Here is an 18,387-nt window from a genome sequence, read left to right on the forward strand (position 1 = left end):
CAGGAGAATGGCGGGAACCCGGGAGGCGGAGCTTGCAGTGAGCCGAGATCGCGCCACTGCACTCCAGCCTGGGCAACAGCGTGAGACTCCGTCTCAAAAAAAAAAAAAAAAAAAAAAAAAAAAAAAAATTCAGCTTGAGTCATATTCTGAGAAGCAGAAGGCTTCTCTAACAGCCCCGCCAAAAAAATCTTATTTCAGCCGGGTGCAGTAGCTCACATCTGTAATCCCAGCATTTTGGGAGGCAGAGGCGGGCAGATCACCTGAGATCAGGAGTTCAAGACCAGCCCGACCAACATGGCGAAACCCTGTCTCTACTAAAAATACAAAATTAGCTGGGCATGGTGGCGGGTGCCTGTAATCCCAGCTACTCAGGAGGCTGACACAAGAGAATGCTTGAACCCAGGAGGTGGAGGTTGCAGTGAGCCAAAATCGTGCCACTGCACTCTAGCCTGGGCAACAAGAGCAAAACTCTGTCTCAAAAAAAAAAAAAAGAATCTTATTTCTTGTATCTACGTAGCTGCTATTGCTGAAAATCAAACACAAATTTGTGTGAGTTGTTGAATTATAACAGTTGAATTCACCCCAACACACCATTTCTCATGTGAAAATTAGGGTACTGATAGGAAACAATGAGATCCTGAAACTTGGAAGAGGGATATCTGGTTAGATCCACATGAAACTGACAATTTTGGACTCCCAGGTCATTCTGAGCTTCCCTTATCAGAGGGAAGCCTTCCTGTCTACAAGGAGACTAGCTTTTCCTTGAAAGCCCTGCTAACCTAACTTGGGGTAGCTGTCTTAGAAGCCTCCCAATCCAAGTAACACTGCCAATAGCAAAGACAATACATGACCCCAATATGGCACCATTCCCGGAGGAACCAGCCTACAAGTTGATTATATTGGGTCTCTTCTATTTCAGAGAGGGCAACGACTTACCCCCACTGGAACAGATACATATTCTGAATGTGGATTTGCCTTTCCTGCCTGTAATGTGTTTTCCAGCACCCACCATCTATAGATTTACAGAATGCTCTATCCAGCATTGTGGCATTCTGCAAAGCACTGCAGCTAATCAAGGACCTCATTTCATAGCAAAGAAAGGTAGCAGTGGGCTCACAGCCATGGGATCAATTGGCCTTACCCTATACCCCATCACTCACAAGTGGCTGACCTAAATTTACTGACAACTTGGTTATAGCACCAATTGCAGACAATGTCCTTAAAGGGGTGGAGTTCTTTCTTATAGGGTGCAGCCTATGCTTTTAATCAGAGATGATTATATGGTGTTATCTCCTCCATTTGGGGCCCAGATTCAAGAGGTGGAAGTGGGAGTGACTCCACTCACTATTACACCTGATAACAACCTTACAAAAATGTTGCTTCCGACAGTCGTGGCTCACACTTGTAATCCCAGCACTTTGAGAGGCTGAGGTGGGTGGATCACCTGAGCCCAAGAGGTTGAGGCTCCAGTGGACCAAGACTGCACCACTGCACTCTAGCCTGAGTGACAGAGTGAGACTGTATCTCTAAAAAATTAAAATTAAAAATAAAAAATAAAAGTAGAGCCCTTGTGGTGAGTGAATGCAGGCTGACTCCATGTAATAGGGCTGTGGGACCCCAGTTGGGGTTGGTGCCTGTGGATGTACAGCAGTCCCAATCTGCCTGCTGTGTGAACCTCATGGCAGTGCTCATCAGCGGGTACATGTACAGAGGTGGTGAGAGGCTGGTGCACTGGAAGGTGGTTCTGCACCACACAGGTGTAACCAAAGGACAAAGGATCAAGGTTGTTAGGAAAAGGGCAAGAAGAAAACCAAAGCAACTGACTGTGGCTACACTCTAAGGGGGGCAGAGAGGGAAACATCTACAGAAGGGTGTTCTGCATGTAGACAGCAAGAGAACAGAGGGCTCCATGAATGAGGATCCTGAGGAGGTCGAAGGATGGGTATATCATGGGGAGGTATTAGAGTATCGGTGCAGACAGGAGCTTATGATAAGAGAGGGGGCGGGGCCAGGCACAGTGGCTCACACCTGTAAATCTCAGCACTTTGGGAGGCCAAGACAGGCGGATCACAAGGTCAGGAGATAGAGACCATCCTCGCCAACATGGTGAAACCCCATCTCTACTAAAAATACAAAAGTAAGCCGGGTGTGGTGGCACATGCCTGTAATCCCAGCTACTCAGGAGGCTGAGGCAGGAGATTTGCTTGAATCCAGGAGGCAGAGGTTGCAGTGAGCCGAGATCACGCCACTGCACTCCAGCCTGGCGACAGAGCAAGAGTCCATCTCAAAAAAAAAAAAAAAAAAGAGAGAGAGAGAAAAAAAAAGGGGGGCAGTCTGAATTTAGCATTTCAGAGGTAGAGCAGTTCTAGATGAGCACAAGGGTGGGGTGGGATCCAGGGAGGGGGTAGGTGAGATGGATAAAATCACTTGAGTAGAGGTCATAGAACCATGAAGCCAGGTGGTCACTTAAGTCACCCTGGAAGGTGGCAGGAGCTGGGATGCCTAGGAGGCTGTGGGCTAAAACAATAATCAGGGAGCAATGCAGTTGGTCAAGGATGTCGGCAGCGACACAGACCAGGTGGGAAGGAGGCACAATGGACCCCCTAAAGGGGTACAAAAGTAAAGGTCAGGGAGTGAAGAGCAATAATGTATGGACCACCTCCTGAAGCCTTACAGGCAAAGTGGGCTTCTAGAGGACAGTGAGGTGACTCAAACTGTGCCTGGAGGGTAGCACAGGGTATGGATGGGCAGAGTGAAGGGCAGCTTCTCAGAAAAGCCTAAGGGTAAGGACTCTGTGAGGAGAGGCCACACCCTTAGTGAGGAAGGCCAGTCCCATCTTTCTCTTCCACTCCTGGGTCCCAGAAGTGGAAATCTCAGCAGTAGTAAATGGACCTTGGAATAGAATACCAGGAAATCGTTAAACCTAATGATTTAGTTAGGTACTGGCAGCCTCAATTCCAGTCCCCTGCTGGAAATAGTGAGGGAATTCCTGTGGCAGGGCGGCTGAACTGCTGGAGAAGCATGGTCTACTGGGGTGAGAGAAGACCCTTGAGTGAAAATAGATGATCTCCAGCCTGTCCAAGCTAAGATATCAGACCATTAAGGAGGAAGATGCATGTTAGATATAATCTGGTTGCCTTGGGGTGTAATCCAGTAATTCCCAAATCCCAGGCCCTAAAGAGAGTTCACTGTCACTCCTGCAAACCCTTGTTTCCAGGCTGTCTCAAGAACATATACTACTAAAGAACTCCTGGGAATTGCTGCTGGGAATGTAAAATGGTGGTACATCAGCTGCTATGGAAAAAAATAAACACAGAATTACCATATGATCCAGCAATTCCACTTCTGGATATATACCCAAAATAATTAAAAGCGGAGTACAGAGGCCGGGCACAGTGGCTTATGCCTATAATCCCAGCACTTTGGGAGGCAGAGGCAGGCAGATCACCTGAGGTCAGGAGTTCGAAACCAGCCTGGTCAACATAGTGAAACCCCATTTCTATTAAAAATACAAAAATTAGCCAGGCGCAGTGGTGGGCACCTGTAACCCCAGCTACTCAGGAGGCTGAGGCAGGAGGATCACTTGAACCCGGGAGGCAGACGTTGCAGTGAGCCGAGATCGCACATTGCACTCCAGCCTGGGCGACAGAGCAAGACTCCATCTCAAAAAAAAAGAAAAAAAAGTGGAGTACAGAAAATATTTAAGAGATATTTGTAGACCCACATTCATAGCAGATTATTCACAAGTAGCCAAGGGCTACCAGCAACCCAAGTGTCCATGGAAAGATGAAATGGATAAGCAAAATGTGGTATATGCATACAATGGAATGTTATTCAGCCTCAAAAAGAAAGAAAATTCTGACACGTGCTATAACATGGATAAACCTTGAAAATATTATGCTAAGTGAAATAAAGCAGTCACAGGAAGATAAGTTCTGTATGACTCCACTTACATAAGGAGTCTAGAGTAGTCAAATTCCGAGACAGAAAATAGAATGGTGGTTGCAATGGGCTGGAGGGAGGAAGACATGGGAGGTTGTTTGAGGGTATAGAATTTCAGTTTTGCAAGATGAAAATGTTCTGGAGACTGGTTGCACAACAACGTGAATAAACTTAACACTACTAAAGGGTACACTCAAAAATGGTTAAGATAGTAAATTTTACATCATGTATATTTAACCACATTTTTAAAAAATGTTCATTTTTTTTCAGCCTCCCAAGTAGCTGGGATTACATGTGCATGCTACTACACACTGCTGATTTTTTTGAAAAAAAGTTCAGTTTATGTATCAAAAAAAAAAAAGAAACAAAAATGTAACTACTTAGTTGCCCTCCCTTCTAAAAATAATTTCAGGAGTATATAATGTATCTTAAGTCTCCTTTCTTTTACCATAAGATGCTTCTTAGTATCTGAAACTCAATGTATTTAGAACCAGCTCACCTTCTTCCCTGCCAAACTCACTCTTCCTTTCTCATGATTTTATTTAAGCCCTAAATCCAAGTCATCCTTGATTCCTTGCTCTCCTTCCTCCCCACCAAGTGCAATCATTACGAATTCCTTCCACTTTACCTCTTAAATCTCTCAGATCGGCCCCTTCTCTCCACCTCCACCATCACCACCCCTAGTACTGGCCATCCTCAACTTCTTCCTGGTCTGTTCCATCAGGCTCCTAACCATCTCCCTTGTTTCCATTTTGCTTGTTCCTTCCAACTTTTCCCCACTATTGCCTACAAAAGGAACTTCACACACACACACACACACACACACACACACACACACACACACACCTCTTGCAAATCCAATTACATCAATCTTTTGTTAAGATCCTTTAATTGAGGCTTCCCATCATTCTTCAGATAATGGTGGTCTACATGTCCCTGCAGGGTGTGACCCCTACATGACGGGCATCAACTTCATCCATGTCCTGTTCTTGTTGCCTACAGCACTCCAGCCACACTGGCTCTCTTTAGGTCACTGTGTATGCCTTAGTCATTCCTGCCTCAAGACTTTTGTGTATATGCTCTTCTCCACCTCCATCCCACTTCCTGCACCTAAATCTACTCATCCCCTGGATAGGGTATTATTACTTCTTTTAGAGTATCTTCTCTACCTTTGACTCCCCGAGTCTGTGGCATGTTCTCTTAGGTTATTTGCTCCTATACCTCTCTTTTTTTTTTTTTTTTTTGAGACAGAGTCTCGCTCTGCCGCCCAGGCTAGAGTGCAGTGGCATGATCTTGGCTCACTGCAAGCTCCGCCTCCCGGGTTCACGCCATTCTCCTGCCTCAGCCTCCCGAGTAGCTGGGACTACAGGCGCCTGCCACCTCGCCCGGCTAGTTTTTTTGTATTTTTTAGTAGAGACGGGGTTTCACCGTGTCAGCCAGGATGGTCTCGATCTCCTGACCTCGTGATCCGCCCGTCTCGGCCTCCCAAAGTGCTGGGATTACAGGCTTGAGCCACCGCGCCCAGCCGCTCCTATACCTCTCTTTACAGTGATTATGATCAAATACTGAGTGATTATCAACTGTCTCGCCTGCTGGCTGTAAGCTCTATGAAGGCAGGCAAAATCCTTCCACATCTGTTTTATTATACTGGCTCAGCCTGCCAAACGGTCGGGACAAATTATTTAATTAGATTAGCCCAAGTTGCATTTTTAGGATTAAAAAAATGGCTTGACTTCTGGAGTCCCATAAGAACTGGTCACCGTTTCTCCTCCATGCCTTCCCAAATTGAGTGAGTTCTCCAGAATATTACTTCCAATGCACAAGAATCCTGTCAGGCAGATAGGACTTGAAATGCAATGTCTGCCACCTGTTTATCATTCATTCACTGACTCAGACATGTATCAAGTCCTACCTATGCATAAAGCTATGCACACTTATGAACAAAACTAAGTACTTGCTCTTAAAGCATTTCCACTCTGGTGGAAGAGGCAAAACATGCCCTTATATTTTTCTGTTAACCTCCCCACCCCCAAAACTGTATTTTTTTAACAGGGGTCTAGAACCTCTTCGGGTTCAAAGCCTGACTCCACTAGTCAATAGCTGTGTAACCTGGTCACTAGTTGTATAACCTGGCCTCTCTGTGCCTCGGCTTCTTCATCAGTAAGACGGTATCTACCTCATGGGATTGTAAGGCTTAAGTAAGTTAAAACACATAAATTACTTAGCATAATGTTTAGTACATAAGAAAGGCTCAACAGCTGTTAGCAACTTAAAACATAAATATCCTCCCCAGCAAGCCTTAGACCCCTAATCCTTTCTGGCAGTACAGCGCAGGTAAGAGTAGGTTAATCATTCAGGTTGTGTCTGTGGCATGCACCGAACACATACGTTATTTTAAAACCTTATTAACATGTCAACAAAGCAAAGACTACATCTGATAAATAAGAGCTCTGTGATAATGAGGTCACTGTCTGCAGTACTCTTTGATTTAATAAGCCCGGGTAGGCAACAGGTATCTTCAAAATAATACAAGTAAAGTTGATATTTTAAAAGCTAATGTTGTATTAACTAGCTGGTGTGTAAATACTAAACGATATGGCTAACTTTGTCAGCTGATATCCCTTCTCCACAGAAACAAGTTGAAATAATTTCCTACTGATTTTATGGATTTTTAACAAAGTTTTTGCAATTTTTTCATATTGCACAGGCATATTTCTTTTTTTTTTTTTCCCCCGAGACGGAGTCTTGCTCTGTTGCCCAGGCAACATTACAGTGGTGTGATCTTGGCTCACTGCAACCTCCACCTCCCAGGTTCAAGCAATTCTCCTGCCTCAGCTTCCTGAGTAGCTGGGACTACACGTGCACGCCACCATGCCCGGCAAATTTTTGTACTTCTAGTAGAGACGGAGTTTCATCATGTTGGCCAGGCTGATCTCGAACTCTTGACCTCGTGATCCGCCTGCCTCAGTCTCCCAAAGTGCTGGGATTACAGGTGTGAGCCACTGCGCTCGGCCAATTGCACAGGCATATTTATAAGAGAGAATTACAAATAAACAACAAATGCAACAGGTCTGTAAAAACTGCCACAGGGCACTTGTCTATCTAGGAAGTATATCACATTAGGTACCAAAAATTACATTTAAAAGTTTTAATATGTCAATGAGAATGGTATATAGTTTCATTAGCACAAACAAATGTCTTCTATTTAAGACTCCCATGGATGTCTTTGTGATCTTTACTTGCAATCAATAAATATATATATGTATATTTTTTGAGACAGTGTCTCGCTCTGTTGCCTGGACTGGAATTCAATGGCGGGATCTCGGCTCCCTGCAACCTCTGCCTCCCAGGTTCAAGCGATTCTCCTGCCTCAGCCTCCCAAGTACCCGGGATTACAAGCACCTGCCATCATGTCCTGCTAATTTTTGTAGAGATAGGGTTTCACCATGTTGGTTAGGCTGGTCTCAAACTCCTGACCTCTGGTGATTCCCCCACCTCGGCCTCCCAAAGTGCTGGGATTACAGGCATGAGCCACTGCGCCCAGCCTAAAATAACATTTTTAATTTTTCAGAGGGAGTATGCTATGTTGCCCAGGCTGGAGTGCAGTGGCTATTCACAGGAGCTATCACTGGTCCCTACACTCTCAAACTTTTGGGCTCCAGTGATTCTCCTGCCTCAGCCTCTCCAGTAGCTGGGACTATAGGCACATGCCACAAAGCTCGGCCCAATAAAATATTTTTTTAAAACTTTAATGGGCAATTATTACATAGCAAGCACTGTTCTAAATATGCACTGGTGATAAAGAGAGGCAAGAAACATGCTTTTGGCCCAGCTCAGTGGCTCATGCCTATAATCCCAGTACTCTGGGAGGCTGAGGTGGATAGATTGCTTAAGGTCAGAAGTTCAAAACCAGCCTGGCCACCATGGTGAAATCCCAGCTCTACCAAAAAATACAAAAATTAGCCAGGTGTGGTGGCGGGAGCCTGTAGTCTCAGCCACTCGGGAGGCGGAGGTTGCAGTGAGTCGAGTGCCACTGCACTCCAGCCTGGGCGACAGAGCAAGACTGTTTAAAAAAAAAAAAAAGTTTTCAGCCCTGAAGGAGCCTGGTTTAGCAGAAGAAACCTATACAAATGTCGCCTAAACATACAAATAGGCCATAACTAACAGACCCTAGCACTGAGCCCAGTGAGGCCCACAGGATTCTATTGGGGGAGAATTAGGCACAGTTCCAAAAAGAACCCTTGAACTAAGTCAAGAAGGATGCGCAAAATTCTTCAGTGAGATAGAGAAATGGCAGGGTCCACAAAAACTGCAGACTGGTTGGGGCCTTGTAATTCTGCGCAGCTGGAACGCAAGGTTTGGGTAGGAGAGCGGTAGATGACGGTGGACAGACAAACAGGGGCGGCCTTATAGATAACATGTTCCACGAGAAGTTCGTAGTTTTTCCTAATTAGGGAAGCTATGGGAAAATCCTAATCTGGGTAGCGACGTAACGAGTTTACACTTTAGAAAGATCCGTGGTTTAGGACTCTACAACTCCCATGGGAGGGCTGCCCTAAGCCAGGGGTTCTCACTTCCGCTGTTCCGGGATTCACGGACGACTCGCCCCCTTTTCCCAGTCTTGGTCAGCACTGTTACCCCGCCCGCCGTGCGATCCCGCCCCCCTCGGAGCGCCCCTGTGGTCTGACTTCAGCAGCACTTTCCGGCAGGAGACTGGGCACTCGCTGTCACCCGCGAGCTGCCTCCCTCAACGAGATCTGAGCATCTTTCCGGAGGCTAACAGACCTGGGCTTCGAGTGACCACTGTGCTTGCCTCAGTGTCCTTTTCTGGAGCAGGGGAAGGCCCGGCTCCCTGCCCAAAAGCGGCTGTGCGCTAAGTGGCATACGCTCGGGGAGAGCCGGGGCGGGCAGACCCCAGCGCCAGTAGTGACGGGGGCGAGCGCCGCCGGGAGACTCCAGCCCGCGGGCGAGCGGGGTAAGCCAGGCCGTGGGCGGGAGGACGGGGCAGCTCACCGGTAAAAAGCAGAGTCCCCGAGTGGGTTCCAGTTCGCCGTGTAGCAGTCCATGGCTGGTGCAAACGGCAGCTGGGAAGCGCCGAGGGGATACCCACCTAGAGCGGGCTCCAGGCCGGCACTTCCGCTTCCGCCCCTCCGGGTCACGTGGCGAGGCCGCCGCCGCGGCCATCACCACTGTGGGCAACCTCACTTGGCCGCCGCCGCCGCGACCCCCGCCCGTAACTGGGCTTCGCGCCCGCCAAGTGGGCCCAGCCCTGGCTCCTGCACCCTGTCGCGGCCACCTCCATCGCCTTGCTTTCCCTTCGAGCACTGGGGGTCGCTCAGGGCGGGACATGGGTGAACGGAAGTGGAAGCTGTGAGCGTCGCAGCCCGAGGCGCTGAGGCCTGAGGCGCCGTCGGGGCCACCGCGACGCTCGCATGGAGAGCGCTGGGTGCTGGGCTGCGCGCCGACGGCTAACCCGGACCCACGGTCTCTGCGGGGCGGGAGGTTTGCAGAACCGACTGGCCGACCGGGGAGCGGGAACATGAGGCTTGGCCAGGAGCCCGCTGCGGGCCAGGCGCGCGGTGCGCAGGCCTAACCGGGTCGCGGGTGAACACCGCGGAGCCCCGGGACTTGGTAATTGGCGCGAGAGGGCGCGCGCATGCGCGGGACGGCGGCGGGCACGTGGCGAGGCTCAGGGTGGCGCCGCGCGGGAAGCTCTGCAGTGCCCTGGAGGCCTGCTGGCTGGACGACCCTCTGCCGCTGGTACCAAGTGTGACCAAGGCTGGCGCCACCATGGCTCTGCCGCCGTCATCTCCTCCCTTTAGCATTGAGCAGCCCCAGAGGGGCTAGCCCTGAGGCCGACCTGCCCTGAGTCCCCACCATCATGTGGCCTCTCCCTGCAGCCTGTCGTTGTTGGTGGCGGCATGGTCTTCTGTCTGTCGAGCGAGGAACCGCGCCGCCCGCTGCGAAGCGACATGGTCCACTTCCAGGCCTCGGAAGTCCAGCAGCTGCTACACAACAAGTTCGTGGTCATCTTGGGGGACTCCAGTGAGTGCCTCTTCTAGGGTGACGCTTCCAGTCCCACACCTTGCAGCCTGTTCAGTGTGTCTGGACCATTTGTCTCCATCTCACATCTCCTGTCTGTCCTCTGGTCTGTTCTTGTCCAGTAGGTTTTCTCTTTTTATGTCCCACACATCTTCCACAGGTGTTCTGAAAGGTGTAATAACCTGTGCACTTTTTAGCCCATCCTTGCTCAGCATTTCTCGCCCTGACAGCCCCCCATACTTTCCGTCATTAAAGCGTTGCATTGTGTAGTGTGTCTCCCGGGTGACTTGGCCGACTTAATTTCTGCCAGGTGATCTTGGGTCACTGTATACTGCTGGCCGGGAGGCACAGCGAACAGAGCCAATGCCAGGACTTTTTAACCTCATCTTTTCTCCTGCGTCTAAGTCAACACTCCACGGAGCTGGTGTTGGGCAGCTCAGCCCTGGGAAAATGGGATCCTGGACTTGGAAGGAGCTGGGGCAGGCTGAGGTCTGCCTCAGCCTTGGGATCTCTGTCTCCTCCCAGTTCAGCGGGCTGTGTACAAGGACCTGGTGCTCTTGCTCCAGAAAGACTCACTGCTCACAGCTGCCCAGCTGAAAGCCAAGGTGAGGGAAGCTTGGTGGCCATGTCAGTGGTGGGTGGGCACAGACCCTGGCCTGGCAGGGTTCTCCTCCCTGGCATGGGTCTGACCAGTAGGGTGGGGGGGGTGGGTAGGGGGAGCTGAGCTTTGAACAGGACCAGCTGGTGGCTGGGGGCCAGCTGGGCGAGCTACACAACGGGACACAGTACCGTGAGGTCCGCCAGTTCTGCTCGGGCTCTGGCCACCACCTTGTGCGCTTCTACTTCCTCACTCGTGTTTACTCCGAGTACCTTGAGGATGTTCTGGAAGAGCTGACATATGGACCTGCTCCGGACCTGGTGATCATCAACTCCTGCCTCTGGGATCTCTCCAGGTTGGGGCAAGGGAAAGGGAAATACCAGTTGGGGATGAAAGTATGGCTCAGAGGCGGTCCTCCCCTGTGCTCTTGCCCACCCTGTGTGTTACCCAACAGATATGGTCGCTGCTCAATGGAGAGCTACCGCAAGAACCTGGAGCGGGTGTTTGTGCGCATGGACCAAGTATTGCCAGACTCCTGCCTGCTGGTGTGGAACATGGCGATGCCCCTCGGGGAGCGTATCACTGGGGGTTTCCTCCTGCCAGAGGCAAGTGACTGAGGCCCATCAGGACAAGAGATGGGACAGCAGGCTGGTAGATAGGACACCCTGCTTTCCGACCCTGCTTCATTCTGTGGCTCTTAGAGGGTGCACTTTCTCACTCAGCTCCAGCCCCTGGCAGGCTCCCTGCGGCGGGATGTGGTTGAAGGGAACTTCTACAGTGCTACGCTGGCTGGGGACCACTGCTTTGATGTCCTAGATCTCCACTTTCATTTCCGGCATGCGGTACAGCACCGTCATCGGGATGGTGTCCACTGGGACCAGCATGCGCACCGCCACCTCTCACACCTGCTTCTGACCCATGTGGCTGACGCCTGGGGTGTGGAGCTGCCCAAGCGTGACTATCCCCCTGGTGAGCCCTACCATAAGTGGGGGGGATAGTGATGCACCGGGGCCCTCAGAGGACAGGGCTCAGAACCAGACTGGGACAGAGCCACTCAAGGGAAGTAGAGGTCCCTTGAAGGACCCCTGTGTCTTTTGCATGCACCTTCCTCAACCCCTGAGGAGGGTTAGATCACCAGAACAATATTCTTGTCCAAGTTCCAGTTTTCTGCAGTCTGGCTGTGTAGTCCTTTCTGTATGTTAGAAGGAGCTTATACAAGTATTGACCACACAAGGCAGCATGTTGCAAGAGTCCTACCCAACAGATTAACAGGAAAGAAATGGGGCATGGGTGTGAGGAGTGAAAAGACAGGGAGGAAGGGCCATCCAGGCAGTGTGACAGAAGCAAGGAAGCCCACAGCTTGGGGGGTGGGGGTGCAGTCAGCTGGCAGGGTGTGGAACAGGTGTGTTGCATCGGGAAGGCCAGCCTTATGGACTCGGGCTCAATGGGCAGTGTTCCATAGGCTTCTTAGTTCGGCCTCAGAGTCCCAGTGTGACTGGTGCAGCTTGGTGTAGCTCTCCTCTGTCCCCATCTCTGGGTCATTGGTGGAGGCTTCTGAGGGCCCCACTCCTCCTTGTTTTGAGGCACTGCTCCCCATCATATCTCAACTGTAACACTCTGCTGCAGAACCTCGGTTTCCATGTCAACGTCCCAGTCCCTGCATGCACACAAAGGGGGCACCGTGGCTGATTGTCTCCATGGCTGCTTCTCCTCTGCATCATGTCCTTAAAGGGCAAGTTTCCTGCTGCCCTTGTTGACAACTCACCCCTTTCAGCCCCAGTGTCTAGCACAATTTCCCTGTACACAGTATCAACAGAATTGTATTTGTTGAATGGGAGGCACGAGTCATGTTAGAAGGCCGATTGTAGCAGCACAAGAGGATGTGGGGGTGCAGAGAATCCAAGAATATCGTAGAACAGACCTGTAGCACTTGGTAGGCAGGAGTTGGAGCATCAGGGAAGTGAATTCAGATTTTAGTTAAACATCTCAATTTTCTTGTTTAGATGTAATAATTAATCCCCAGCAAATGACGGGATGCTCTGAAGGTTGTAAGGCTAGTTTTGATGGCTTAGGCCTTTGAAATCCAATTTGGAGCTATAGAAGTTAGAGCCATGAAAAGGGAGAGTTGATTTGGGGTGGGAGGATGAGTCGGTAAGTTTGGTCACAGCAGATTTATTTGAGGTACGTTGGAAATACAGAGTAGGTTTGCAGTCATTGGTACCCAGCAGAGAGATTAAAACTGAGGACACAATGGGAACTGTGAGGGAGACAGAACGATGCTCACACTTTGGATTGGCAGGAAAGGGGCTGTGGCGGAAACAAAAGGAGATGAGGGCAGGGGCACTTTTAGGAAGGACTGAGGCTACTGGTGATGTCACATGACTGTTGAGAAGAAGGGAATTTGTTAGCAAGTGGTTACATTTAGTAGGAAAAGTGTTGAGAGCATGGATTTGGATTAAAAGGGGGTGAGCAATTGAGGAGGAAATGAAAATTGGGCAAAACATTCCTTTTGGAAGTTTGGATGGTAAAGGGAAGTTGTTGGTGAAGGGAATAACAGGATCTTTATGTTTGGCTTATTTACTGGTCTATGGGGAGGAGGTGGGAGAGGAAAAAGTTAGATACAGGACCTGGGCAAACAAAGAAGGCTCTGGAGGAAAGTGTGAGGTCAGAACAAAGGTAGGTCTGAGAGGTAAGAGAAAAGGAACACACCTTGGGCTCGGCCTGAAATGAGAGGGAATGAGGAAAACTGGGTAGAGGGCAAGGGTGCTCCAGCCTGGTGGCTCTGCTCTCCAAGAGGAAGGAATAGAGCGTTAGAAGTGTGGACGGCCAGAGTTCAGGGCAGCCTGGCTCCCAAGCCTACCTAAAACAACCATCCCATTCCTAGACCCGTGGATTGAGGACTGGGCAGAGATGAATCATCCATTCCAGGGAAGCCATAGGCAGACCCCAGACTTCGGGGAGCACCTGGCCTTGCTCCCACCCCCACCCTCTCCTTTGCCCCCTCCCATGCCTTTTCCCTACCCACTTCCTCAGCCCTCGCCACCTCCCCTCTTCCCACCCCTGCCCCAGGATACCCCTTTTTTCCCAGGCCAGCCCTTCCCACCCCATGAATTCTTCAACTATAATCCAGTGGAGGACTTCTCGATGCCACCCCACTTAGGTAGGTGCCTCTGCAGCTCCCCTACCCTCTTGTACCTCCCCCTACCCAGCCTCTTATGCCTAGGTGAGCTGAGAGGAGTTGGGTAGCTCCTTGTGCCTCTAATACTGGGTTTGGTCACAGCAGTCCCTGAGTCTGAAACATCATCTGTAGGCTCATTAATCAGCTCACTGGTTGTCACTATTTCACCGTCTGAAGGTAGGGGAAGGGCTATCCCTTTTTTGTAGATAGGGAAACACAGAAGCTCACCTGGAGGACAAGAGTTGCTTGAAGGCAGAGCTGCACTTACTCTGGCCAGAAGCCAGCTCTTATAATGACTGGTTTTTTTGTAGGATGTGGCCCTCGAGTGAACTTTGTGCCTGGCCCTCTGCCATCTCCAATCCCTGGCCCTAATCCCCATGGTCAGCACTGGGGCCCAGTGGTCCATCGGGGGATGCCACGCTATGTTCCTAACAGCCCCTACCATGTGCGGAGAATGGGAGGGCCCTGCAGGCAGCGGCTCAGACACTCAGAGAGACTGATCCACACATACAAACTGGACAGACGGCCTCCTGCCCATTCGGGGACATGGCCTGGGTAGACTGGATCTTGGGCTGGGACTGGATGTGCCAATGGCCCTGCAGGGCCTGCCTGGCACCTCAGGTACTGGGCTAGGGTGTCTGCTATGCCTGGTATTGTTCTTGTCCATTGCTGTCACCAATAAAGGCATGGAAGAACAGAGTGACAAATTCCTGTGTGAAGTGGATATCCCAAACCATGATCTTAAGAGTGGGGGAGGTTGCATCTGGGCTTTGTCCGACATGGGGCCTTTGACCCCACACTATTTAGAAATCATTGAATATGCCTTCCTGTCTCACTGATTTCTACCCTCACCAGAACATGTGTATTTAACAGAGATCCTGGAGGGGTCCCCTATTGTCAGCACCTCTTTGAGATTGCGGAAAAATCAAGGGCTGAATGGAAATTATCAATATTTTGTATGGAATTTTGGATCTGGCTAGTTCTTACTTGTACCTCCCGGTCTCATGCATTCGCGTGTATATTCATTATTCATCTACCCCTAAAGATACGAAAATGCATAACCTTATCTTGCATAATTCTTGGCACATATGGACACACAGTAAGTGGTTGGAATTAAACCAGAAACTCCCAAACCCAAGTGGGAGACGTATTCGAAACTTTTTTTTTTTTTTTTTTTTTTTTGAGATGGAGTCTCGCTCAGGCTGGAGTTTAGTGGGGTGATCTCAGCTCACTGCAACCTCTACCTCCTGGGTTCAAGCAATTCTTCTGCCTCAGCCTCCCAAGTAGCTGTGACTACAGGTACACACCACCATGCCCAGCTAGTTTTTGTATTTTTAGTAGAGGGGATTTCACCATGTTGGCCAGGATGAGCTCGATCTCTTGACCTCGTGATCCGCCCACCTCAGCCTCCCAAAGTGCTGGGATTACAGGCGTGAGCCACCGCGCCTGGCCTCTATTTGAAACTTCTAACTTGGTTGATGAGATATGCAATGGAAGGAAAGAGAACACAGACCAACCTCTTTGGTTCTGGTGGTAAGACAGAAAAGGAGCCGAGGGACACAAAATCCAAGGTGGGTGCCGGGGTGGGGTGGTGGTAGAGAGGCTATTTTAAGTTCCATGCAGAAGTTAAAACCAGGGAGGTACAGGATTTCAGCTTTAACAGGTAGTCTTGATCCTAGGTTCATGACCCTACAGAGAATGTCAGTAGTAGAGTGTGAGCTAAAATGTGGGCTGGTGTGAGGGATGGAGCATGGCAGTGGACTGATAAGTGATGTGAGGGCAGAAATATAAGGTAACATGAAGACCCCATAAATAATTTTGAAGTAGAATGGATAGAAGAGAAGGATGTAGCTGGGCGCGGTGGCCCACACCTATAATCCCAGCACTTTGTTAGGCCAAGACGGGCGGATCACAAGGTCAGATCGAGACCATCCTGGCTAACGCGGTGAAACCCCATCTCTACTAAAAACACAAAAAGATAGCTGGGCGTGGTGGCGGGCGCTTGTAGTCCCAGCTACTCTGGAGGCTGAGGCAGGAGAATGGCGTGAACCCGGGAGGCGGAGCTTGCAGTGAGCTGAGATCGTGGGGCTGCACTCCAGCCTGGGCGACAAGTAAAACTCAGTCTCAAAAAAAGAGAAGGATGCAGAATTCTTGCGTTAACTTTCCATACTTAATAATGAAATGTTACCTTGTTAAAGGACATAACATCTCACACAAAAGGAGATAGAAATAGCAGACCAGAAAAGTGTTGATCCTTGCTAGCCATCTACTAGACTAAATGCAAATGAAGGGAAGCTAATGAATCAACACACTGGTGCTGGAAACTCCGCAGACAATATGACTTAATAAAACCCTTTAGTGGCCGGGCGCGGTGGCTCAAGCCTGTAATCCCAGCACTTTGGGAGGCCGAGACGGACGGATCACGAAGTCAGGAGATCGAGACCATCCTGGCTAACCCGGTGAAACCCCGTCTCTACTAAAAAAATACAAAAAACTAGCCGGGCGAAGTGGCGGGCGCCTGTAGTCCCAGCTACTTGGGAGGCTGAGGCAGGAGAATGGCGTAAACCCGGGAGGCGGAGCTTGCAGTGAGCTGAGATCCGGCCACTGCACTCCAGCCTGGGCGACAGAGCGAGACTCCGTCTCAAAAAAAAAAAAAAAAAAAAAAAAACCCTTTAGAGGAACCAAATGAGACAGTGTACAAAAGTATTGGCACAGTTCCTGAAACTTTTAAATTCAGCTTTCTCTGGTATAAACAGAAAGGAGAAGGGACATACCAAAATGAAAGAAAGCTTCTTGTTAGATAAGAGTTTTAATCATTATTTGCAACATTTGATTTTTTTAATTTATTTTTTCACTTTTTTTTTTTAATATGAAAACAAGGTCTTGCTATGTTGCCCAGACTGGCCTTGAACTCCTTACCTCAAGCAATCCTCCCACCTTGGCTTCCCAAAGTACTGAGACAACAGGTGTGAGCCACTGTGCTCAGCCCCCAAATTGATTTTTTTCTTTAACAAAAACCCATCCTTGGAGCAGCCCTCTTCAGCTGTATCCAGTTTGCCCAATCCCTTGTCACTCTGCCCTTCCTTCTCAAAATCCTTTTCTCTCTTCAGACACCTTTGTACCTCTGATTCTGGGGCTTCCTGGTATTGCTGGAGAAAACTTCACCTGGATTGATTTTCAGGAAAAAGTAATTTGAGTGATACAGCCTCAGTGAGATCTCTGTTGTTTCCCGTCCTGTTCTCCAGGAATCCTGTCACCTTCCCTACTGAGCCTAGCCAAGGCTTTTTCACTTGCTTCAAACCCTATCCCAGATCTGGAGCTTTCACACTAAGAAAACTGGAGAATCTTCAAATGTGCTCAATATCCCCTTCATTCTACTGCCATACATACATATGAACACACACACACACACACACACACACACACACACACACACACACACACAGAGACAGACAGAGACAGAGACAGACAGACAAGGTATCTGTTGTCCAGGCTGGAATGCAGTGGTGCCATCACAGCTCACTGCAACATCTGCCTCCCAGGCTCAAGTGATCCTCCCACCTTAGCCTCCCAAATAGTTGGGACTACAGGCACACACCACCATGCCCAGCTTATTGATTGAATGATTGATTGATTGGTAGAGATGGGGTTTCATCATGTTGCCCAGGCTGGTCACAAACTCCTGGGCTTAAGTGATGTGCCTGCCTCAGCCTCCCGAAGTGCTAGGATTATAGGTGTGAGCCACCATGCTTAGCCTTACCTCCATATTTTTAGTTTCCACCCCATTTTGCTATGTGGCTGGCATGGCCCACGGTGCCATGTCCCAACTGCAATGTCCCAACACCTTTGTCCTTAAAACTTTCTTACAATCCTTTAACATTTGTGGAAATAGCTTAATCTCTTTAAACTTGAAATTTATCATAAGAATAGAATAAAGAGGCCAGGTGCAGTGGGTCACGCCTGTAATCCCAGTACTTTGGGAGGCTGAGGCGGGCAGATCACAAGGTCAGGAGTTCGAGACTATCCTGGCTAATACGTGAAACCCTGTCTCTATTAAAAATACAAAAAATTAGCTGGGTGTGGTGGTGGGCACCTGTAGTCCCAGCTATTCGGGAGGCTAAGGCAGGAGAATGGCATGAACTCGGGAGGTGGAGCTTACAGTGAGCTGAGATCGCGCCACTGCACTCCAGCCTGGATGACAGAGTGAGACTCCATCTCAAAAGGAAAAAAAAGAATAGAATAAATGTTGCTCAGTTTGTTGTCATATAAGCATATGGTACAAAACACTTAAAAATTTGACTCCTCGATTGTAGATTTTATTCAGTCCCGACTGGGAAGCAAGAAACTTATATAAATAGCCTTATATGAGTTATCACTTAACATTTAAATCATTTCCCTTTTTTTCCTTTTTTTTTTTTTCTGAGATGTGAAAATAATGGAAATCTTAAGTTGCCCCGGTATGTAGGCCCACTATTTGCTAGTTAAGCAAGAGAGAACTCAAACTTCATTGTCTCAAATACCATTCATATTTGACCATTGACAGATCATTTAATAAGACAATCTTACATTGACTTCCTGTCATTCATGGAATTGGTTTTAAAGAATGGACTCTGTATCCATTCATTTG

General features: G+C 49.1%; 2 protein-coding genes across 5 annotated transcripts in view; one reads left to right on the top strand and one right to left on the bottom strand.

Moving 5' to 3' along the window:
- VPS16 (VPS16 core subunit of CORVET and HOPS complexes) overlaps nt 1-9,063 on the bottom strand; it is a 26,654-nt gene extending 17,591 nt beyond the window's left edge. Inside the window, 1 exon segment of the mRNA NM_001266190.2 lies at nt 8,956-9,063. Coding sequence (NP_001253119.1) covers nt 8,956-9,008 — 53 coding nt within the window. The 5' untranslated portion in view covers nt 9,009-9,063.
- Nucleotides 8,449-14,467, top strand: PCED1A (PC-esterase domain containing 1A). Of its 4 annotated transcripts, none has more exons than XM_015149356.3 (8): nt 8,449-8,917; nt 9,843-9,987; nt 10,510-10,589; nt 10,699-10,937; nt 11,037-11,187; nt 11,305-11,551; nt 13,467-13,742; nt 14,072-14,467. In XM_015149356.3, the coding sequence occupies exons 2-8, from the start codon at nt 9,864-9,866 to the stop codon at nt 14,317-14,319; spliced, it is 1,365 nt and encodes a 454-aa protein (XP_015004842.3). In that variant the 5' UTR covers nt 8,449-8,917; nt 9,843-9,863; the 3' UTR covers nt 14,320-14,467.
- The last annotated feature ends 3,920 nt before the right edge of the window (nt 14,468-18,387 follow it).

This window comes from Macaca mulatta, chromosome 10 (genome assembly GCF_049350105.2).
Source record: "Macaca mulatta isolate MMU2019108-1 chromosome 10, T2T-MMU8v2.0, whole genome shotgun sequence".
Lineage (NCBI taxonomy): Eukaryota > Metazoa > Chordata > Mammalia > Primates > Cercopithecidae > Macaca > Macaca mulatta.

Bases quoted from the DNA above. Each gene is read 5' to 3' on its own strand.
- PCED1A (XM_015149356.3), top strand. From the start codon at position 9,864: ATGGTCTTCTGTCTGTCGAGCGAGGAACCGCGCCGCCCGCTGCGAAGC. The intron at 9,988-10,509 runs GTGAGTGCCTCT...GTCTCCTCCCAG, and splicing joins GGTCATCTTGGGGGACTCCA to TTCAGCGGGCTGTGTACAAG. The intron at 13,743-14,071 runs GTAGGTGCCTCT...GTTTTTTTGTAG, and splicing joins CTCGATGCCACCCCACTTAG to GATGTGGCCCTCGAGTGAAC.